General features: G+C 45.4%; 1 protein-coding gene across 1 annotated transcript in view; it reads right to left on the bottom strand.

Moving 5' to 3' along the window:
* Positions 1-6,128: 6,128 nt before the first annotated feature.
* COL17A1 (collagen type XVII alpha 1 chain) overlaps positions 6,129-8,831 on the bottom strand; it is an 83,311-nt gene continuing 80,608 nt past the window's right edge. The window contains exon 56 of the mRNA XM_063963292.1: positions 6,129-8,297. Coding sequence (XP_063819362.1) covers positions 8,248-8,297 — 50 coding nt within the window. The 3' untranslated portion in view covers positions 6,129-8,247. The remainder of the gene's footprint in view (positions 8,298-8,831) is intronic.

The following is an 8,831-nucleotide window of genomic DNA, read 5'->3' as shown; positions in this document are numbered from 1 at the left end:
GTGGGGAAGTTTCTCCTTTGTATCCTGGGAGTCATCATAATTATTGGTCTGATATTCAGGTGTGTTCGAATTCTAACATGGCGCAAGCACAGAACAAAGTCTAAGGAGCGAAAGCACTGTTACAGCAGCAGATTTAATTTATGACCCCTCAATAGAAACTGTGATATGATAAGGATTGTAAAAATGAATTTCATGGCCTGTTTCTTTCACCCGTTTTTCTCTGTCTCCCCCTCTGCCCAGATACATCCAACTGGAAAAGACGTCAACCCTACCCAAAATGTTTATGTGAATGTATTTTTATATATGTGTCTTATCTTCATCTTTGTAACCTCCAGTTAATGGCACACATAGTCGACAGGTGATAGCCACATATACTAGCACTCACATATGTTCCCCCTCCATGTATCATCAACTAAATGTGCACCCCATTTGTTGGAATAAGAAGCCGAAAAGAGCTCGGTAGTGTTTGTTTGCCCATTTACAGACCCTTAATACGGGATAAGAAGAATTTAATGTATACTTCGCAATACCTCGAAGCTTATTTAGAACATATACGGCACAATGATACATGCCCCTGAGACATTGGTTTATACATACATGCTTTTTACTATCCCACTAGGCTATACATTTCCCACCTACAACTCTCCCCGATCATCCAAGCTTTTGTATATATTGTATAGGTAATATTTTTTTTTCTGCTTATTGATTAGTTAGTGGCAGTTATTGATGACTGCCAAAGGGTGGACTGTAGAAGTTGAAAAATATTACAGTACACACATCACGTACAAACACCACATAGATGGCCTCCGTGCGCGTACTTATTCTGCCGTGCGTGCACATATTCGCAAATTGCGTATGATCGCTCACGCGGTCGTGCCTGTTAGCGCTTGGTATGAGTAATTACGGAGGCATTTGTACTCGCATGGAAAAGCCACAAAGACATATTATATATTTAATCCATATAATGCATAAATCACCCACTGTCTGCTCATCCTTCTAATAGCATGAAGATGGTTCACACATAAATTATCCTCTCAGAAACTCTAATACAATATACCAGACGGCCTTGTTTACGCAAAGCTTTGAAATCCTATGAAGAAGGCAAATACCTTTGGTTACTCCTATTGTTCTAGAGTTGTCCAGTATCTGTCGAAGACAATAAATACTGGATTGTCATTGTCTTATCTGAAGACAGGACAAACAAAAAGACAATATCCAGGAACCTAGTTTGAAGAGAAACTCAATTTGCAATAGCTGACAAATTACAAACCAGACATTTAGATAGCTAAGGTAATTCATGGTCTTAACTCTTGGAAATGTGTGTGTGTTTATGTATGTATATATATATACTAGGCGATTAATCGCGCCCTACGGGCGCTCTTCACACCGTTGTTTGTGGCTACGCCCCGTTAACCCCTGCACTCCTTTGAACATACGCAGGCCGGTAGAGAACAAATGCAGAAATGCAGGGCAATATAGAGGGCATACAGAAAAGAGAGAGGCGTAGGGAGGAAGGGGGGGGGGGGAATGTACAGAAACGCTGTGCGATGGGTAAAGGATAGGGAGAGGCAGGGTGGTAGGGAGAGGATAAAGAGAGGCAAGGTGTTACAAAACAAAATACCGGTGGGTGCTGTGGGTACCACGGGTGGGGAAGGGGTGTTGCGGTTGGGGAAGGGAGTGCTGCGGGTGGTGGAGGTGAGGGTGTGGGTGCTATGGGTGGGGGAAGGGGCAGGAGTGCCGGGGGTGGGGGAGGGACGTGTGCCGCGGGAGGGGGGCGGATGTGAACGATGCTGTGGGAGTTTAGGTGAGGGAGGGGAGTGTGGCATGGGTGGGGGGCATATGTGGTGGATGCCGGGGGGAGGGTGGTGGGTTGCAGGGGGGAGGTGAGTATGGGGATGGTGCAGGGTTTTTGGGGTTGGGCCGGTGGCTTTTGCTGGTTGTGGGTGTTACGGGAGGCGGCGGGAGTGCCGTGGGTGGGGGAGGGGTGGGTGGGGTGGAGGGTGTAGCGGGGGGAGAGGTTGGTATAGGGGTGGGGGTGGTGCGGGTGGGGGAGGGACATGGGGTTTTGCGGGGTGTGGGTGTTACGGGGTGGAGGAGGGGGCGGGAGTGCAGTGGGGGAGGGAGGGTGCTGCGGGTGGGGGAGGGGTGCTGCGGGTGGGGGAGGGGGCGGGAATGCTGCGGGTGGGGGAGGGGGTGGGAGTGCCGCGGGTGGGGGAGGGGTGTCTGCGGGGGGTGGGGGAGGGGGCGGGAATGGTGCGGGTGGGGGAGGGGTGTCGCGGGTGGGGGAGGGGTGCGTGCCGCGGGTGGGGGAGGGGTGCGTGTCGCGGGTGTGGGAGGGGTGCGTGCCGCGGGTGGGGGAGGGGTGCCGCGGGTGGGGGAGGGGTGCGTGTCGCGGGTGGGGGAGGGGTGCGTTCCGCGGGTGGGGGAGGGGTGTATGCCACGGGTGGGGAGGGGTGTGTTCCGCGGGTGGGGAGGGGTGCCGCGGGTGGGGGAGGGGTGCGTGCCGCGGGTGGGGGAGGGGGCGGGAGTGCCGCGGGTTGGGTGGATGCCGCGGGTGGGAGGGTGCGGGATGCCACGGGCCGTGTGCCGTGGTTGGGTGGGGTGCGTGACGCAGGTGGGGGAGGGGTGGGTGTTGCGGATGGGTGCGTGCCGCGGGTGGGGGAGGGGTGCGTGTCGCGGGTGGGGGAGGGGTGCGTGCCGCGGGTGGGGGAGTAGGGCCGCGGGTGGGGGAGGGGTGCGTGTCACGGGTGGGGGAGGGGTGCATGCCACGGGTGGGGGAGTGGTGTGTGCCGCGGGTGGGGGAGGGGTGCGTGTCGCGGGTGGGGGAGGGGTGCGTGCCGCGGGTAGGGGAGGGGGTGGGAGTGCCGCGGGTTGGGTGGATGCCGCGGGTGGGAGGGTGCGGGATGCCGCGGGCCGTGTGCCGTGGTTGGGTGGGGTGGATTCCTGTCTCCCAAATCCCCAGCAGTGTCCCGGATCAGAGCACCCACCTTTCGGGCCAGGCGCATCACGCACAGCACGCAGCTCAGCACAGATTGCCGGAACTCCTCATATGTCAGCCAGTCCCAGAGCCGCTGAAGCAGCATGGAGAGGCGGGACCCGGCCCCGCGAGCCCCCTTCCTGAGCTGCCGAGCGCCGGACGCGGCCGCTCTACTGCCCAGAGCCCGGAGCAGCACGGAGCGGAGCAGGAGGAGCGGGGCGGGCATAGTGCGGGGGCGGCTGGGGGGAGACGGGCAGGGGGAGGGGACTGTCCAGCCGCCGAGATCTGTGCCTGTGACTCCACCCAGCGTTACGGGCACAGAGTCACAGACTAAGGCAAATATATAGGAGATAGATATATATATATATATGTTCCCTAACAAATTGTAATAACATGAATGCGTATGTACGTATGTATGTATGTGTGTATATATGTATGTATGTATATATATATATATATATATATATATATATGGATATCTTGAGGATGAAGATAGATAATCATATCATGTGTGGGATCATATTGTTCAGAGTCACGTAAACATTAATCTGGTGGGTATAAGAATATTGTCAAATATTGCAACAATAATTTATTAACAATACCAGATTTATGTATGATTAATGTGAGGGGTTTAACTGGTCATGGGGCGGGAACTCAGATGCAAACAACAGAAATCACATCTCAAGTCTTAGCCATCGTCCACCTCTTGAGTTGACCAATGATGAACGGTGCACAGTATATGTCCCACCCCCGAACCAATGGAAGAAGAGCACACAGTGTCTATTGTATTATGTTTTGTTCAACTGTATAAAAAGCCAAGCTGCCTAGCTGGTCGGTAATCTCTCTCTCTGATGGGTCATCTTGCCTGATAGACCTGAGCACCGGGACCGCGTGGCACTGGCGAAACCAAACGTATATATACCATTGTATTGTAGCCTCTTTTCTGTTATTGTAATTGTATCTTTGTTGTAACCCCATTTTATCAATTATATGTTGACGGGTCGGATCCCAACTTCCTAAATACAATTGGTGTCGTGTCTCCTCTCCCTGCTAGATTTGTAAGTGTATTTCAGACACACGTGAAGCTGCATAGTGCTCACGTCGTGTCATTGTGTGTGTATGTACCGCGTGTACTTTGTACGCCCGTCACGGCATTAGTACGCAAAGTGCGTACACGGTACGGGACTTTGTATGCAAACTGAGTAATAAGTACGTATGCTAAGGATTGCACAGCGGCTCGATAATAAAGTGTATTAAGTGTGGTTTTAAGTATTGCTTTTAGTCCTGTAAGTAAATCAGCATTTACAGTCGACATAGGTCAACATGGACACCGTATAAGTGTATCGCGTTCCCTTGCTTTCGGGCATGGTGCCTCACTGTGCTCGGCAAACTATTATATTCCCCCTCCAGGTCCACTGGGATGATAAAGTATGAACAAGTCGGTTTCAATGACAAAATCATGAAAAACTTGTGTCGACTTTTTGACCTGTTGACATTTTAAACGGCGGGATTTTGACCTTGACGGTACTTTAAATGTCTGTATTTTGACCTTGTCGGTATTTTAATTATTGGTATTTTGACCATGTTGGGATTTTTACCTTGTTGGGATTTTGACCGTCGGTGAATTGTTGTCGGGATTTTGATTGTAGGTAAATTGAACGCATCCCGTCCTGACATGGTTTTTGCATGCCCTTATAGCAAAACTGTGGCATGGCATGCTTGGATGTGTAGTTCCACAGCAGCTGAAGTAAGAGAAAGTACCAACCAATCAGCTCATGACATTTTTCAAAAACAGCCTGTAACATAGCAGTTAATTATTGGCTGGTACTTTATCTCTGTCCACTTTGTCCCTCACCAAGGCTTAGTACATAGATACCTTTGTCCCTTAAGGGCCGTAATCATGGCCATTTGGGGAGAGATGTGTGCTGAGCCGCTCAGCCCACATCTCTCCCCCCGCTCAGCATAGCGTGATGTATGCTGAGCGTGTGGGGGGAGACGGGGGGGGGGGGGCGCTCATTTCACCCAGCGGGGGGAAATGAGCCACCTGCTAGATTGAGCCTACCAGCGATAGCGATGCACGGGCTATCGCTGTGGTGGGTACACACGGAGTGATCACTGCTTCAAATCTAAGCAATCTAGTCAGATTGCTTAGATTTTAAGCAGCGATCGCTCCGTGAATACCCCCCTTTAAGTTATCTTATTACATGTAAAACAATCTATCTGTCTCATGAGATAAGTGCGATACAAATGTATATAACTGATGTAGTACACTGTGCACAATAAACCCTGCCTAAATAAATGGTGCAGAATCATAAAGATGCAGAATCTTGAACACAATTTAAAAAATTTACTTTATTTTGTTTTACACAAAGTGCATATGTGTCTTTTGGCATTACAAATTTCACACAAATGAAGCATAATATTGATATTTAGCACAGTGTTTCCATTTTCTTGGATGTTGCGCGTCAACACACCAGTCTTCAAAGTATACCGATCACCTGACTACAGAGCAGGAGGTAATTTTGTGTACATGGGTTGAAGAGACCTGTCACAAAATGGCTGCATGCAATGTAGGTGACAGAGCTACTTTACTAGTTGTCTCTCACTGACCAAAATACAGATGTCTTGAGGGAGATGATTCACTTAAACTTTATTCTTGAATAACGACAAGTCATTATGAAGGCAATAATTTACTAAATGTGCTGTCACCGATTCATTACAAGTTTTTTCTTGTTATAGTATTAATAAAAAAAATATGCAGCGATAGATTTTAATATTTGTTAGGATTACGTATAAGGGAAAGCCTGAACTAGCATAAACATTTGCTTCTTGGCCCCTTCACTGTAAACAAGCCAGTGTATAACATTCCAAGTGCTGCACCCTCTGATTTATATTTCCTCACACAGCCACAAATGATGGCTTTGATATTTTAGGGCCCGGTGCTTGCAAGGACGCAGTGAATTTTGTAGTACCGGGTAAGAACTTGCACAATTTTTAACTTCTGCAAACACAGATTCACTAGTCAGACTTTGTAAACCATACAGCAGCGTTTCCCAAACTATGTCCTTAAGGCATACCTCCCAACATGACCCTCTCCAGGAGGGACACCATGCTCTGCTTCTGGACTTATCTCTTAATGTATGATTGTCTGCACCTGTGTTGAACAGGTTAATGGATAAGAAAGGTGTTTCAGCACAGGTGATGGCAATCATACAGTAAGAGGGAAGACCAGGAGCAGAGCATTCTGTCCCTCCTGGAGAGGGTCATGTTGGGAGGTATGCTTAAGGTACATTAGCTAGTGATATCCATGTTTGAGCACAGATGGTTAAATGAAATCAAAATAACTGAGGTACTAATTAAGCCACCTGTGCTCGAGTATGGCTATTCTTAAAACCTGGACTGTTAGTAAACCTTGAGGAACATGGTTGGGAACACCTACCATAAAGAATGGATGAGAGTCATTACACATAGCAGCGAAAAGTAACAATAGTTGGACCCAGAAAAGGAAATATTTATCAGTATGTTATCTTATTACGTATTCTAACACAGTGTTAGGGGTAGGGATAATAAATGAATATCAATCAAAGAAATCTTGTTATTAATCTAGTGATACCATATATAAATATAGAATTAAAGAGAATAATCTCTTAGTCTTAATAAAGTTTTACTAGTTTGTAATCTTGTATTCTAGTGGTTCCCAAACTTGGTACTCAAGGCACCCTAAAATTCCAGGTTTTAAGGATATCCAGATTTAAGCACATGTAATTTAAGTAGTACTTCAACTAGTTTTGTTATATCATCTGTGCACAAGCATGGATATCCTTAAAAAATGACTGGAAGGTGCCTTGAGGATCAAATTTGAAGACTGTTGTAATCCATTGGCACCATACTAATTGGAGAGTTGCTCCCCTGTTATAAATTGATTAACAGGTGATCTAGGTGATCTATAAAAAAAAGACACAAGTTCCTCCATGCACACATTAGTGCCTGCATATTATTTGCTTGTTCTAAGTGTTCTCTCATGGATTTGATAAACTTTCTACTAAAACACAGCCCCGTCGGCTCTCGAGAAATGTACTAAATTACTAAATTTAAAAAAATAAAAAACATTTCTGAAATAAAGGAAGTCTGTAGACATGAAGAAGTTATTGTAAAAAAAAGATCTTTAAAATATACAAATTCAATAAAAACAAATTTAGACAATTACAACTAATGTAAAGAAATATAAATTGAAAAAAAAAAACATAAGATGAAAATAAATGTATCTTATGTGTATATTTATCACTCCAGTTACCCAGATCATTGGCATAAGACAGTTTAAAGCTCTTTAGTTGTTGTTTCCACAGTCCCCAACCTGTCTCGATGGGAATTGTAGTTTAATAAGGGCTGAAGAGCTACTTGTAACCAATGCTTGTTTTATGTACATACATCACATTTTATATAATAATAATGGGGGGAGGGGGGGGGGGGGAGGTTGGCTTTTAATACTTTTGTTTTTCTCGTATCCATTTAACTCCAGGTTTGCATTATATACTATAGAAAACAAGCTAGCAAGATAGATGCAGATTTCAATACCAGGGTATATAAATCATTAGACGTCACTGCCGTAAGTCACAGTGCATTTACAATTGTATTTATTTTATGTACATACATCACATTTTATATAATAATGGGGGGGGGGGGGGGGAGGTTGGCTTTTAATACTTTTGTTTTTTTCGTATCCATTTAACTCCAGGTTTGCATTATATACTATAGAAAACAAGCTAGCAAGATAGATGCAGCTTTCAATACCAGGGTATATAAATCATTAGACGTCACTGCCGTAAATCACAGTGCATTGACAATTGTATTTACAGTTCCACATTGTTGACACATAACCCCCTTTGAATGGGAAGTGACATTTTTGCCAAGCTGAGCATGGCAAGCCGCTGCTTAGGCAAAGGAATTTTAATGCCCCATGGATCACAAAATTATTCTGGCATTAACAGATCAAAGAACATTGCAAATGAAGATGACAATAAACATATTTATATCTTTTCATTTCCTCCAAAGTCACATGAGAGATTTTTGATTAATGGATGCTGTGATGTGGACAATTTCAGATAAATATAAGTTCTCGTTGCTGCTTGGATATGTGCTCACTGAGCGGCACGGTGTCCTGATATTTACAGCTGTAAAGGAACAGAATGGAAATACTCTCAGCTCACGCTAATAATTCATTAACATGTCAAGCAAAGTGATCTGGCCAATCACTTGCTCAGCCAATCCCGTCACACGCCTAAGCTTCTTCTCTTCCGTTTTCCCACAATGATTTGTTCTCCTAAGAAAAGAAAAATAGAGAAACATTGAATGAGCTACTGTAAGTATATCTGTATGGAAACGCTACATATTTTGCAAATCATTTGCTATTTGGCACCCTATCATTTTTTCACAAGATGTTATTATACTGTAAATAGAATATAAGGGGTGACCATTTGGGAAGTAAGTAGAGAAGAGAGAACATCTTGCTAGTGAGTAGCCTCCTACCCCCTATGGAGATCAGTCAGCTGTATAAAGTTTTCTCCTGTATACATGAATGGGAATCTAATAGCTTTACCCTCTAAGAAACAAATATATGAAAATGACTGTATAGGACGAGGCCCATTTTAATATTGGCAACTCTCCAGCAAGTTGTTTTTGACTAGGACTACAAAGGATAGCTGAGTATCTTGATACCTACTGGAAAAAATTAATCTCTGGCCCTTACTCAGAGATGTATGTAAACCTGATTTTTTTGCAAATGAGCGATGTTCTTCCAATGGTGGAGAGTGGCAAAGAGGACTTATTCACAAAGTGATTAACACTCAGCGATCAC

The sequence above is a fragment of the Pseudophryne corroboree genome, chromosome 3 (genome assembly GCF_028390025.1).
Source record: "Pseudophryne corroboree isolate aPseCor3 chromosome 3, aPseCor3.hap2, whole genome shotgun sequence".
Classification (NCBI taxonomy): Eukaryota; Metazoa; Chordata; class Amphibia; order Anura; family Myobatrachidae; genus Pseudophryne; species Pseudophryne corroboree.
Note: the sequence above shows the minus strand (reverse complement) of the source record. Positions and strands in the feature narration are given on the sequence as shown.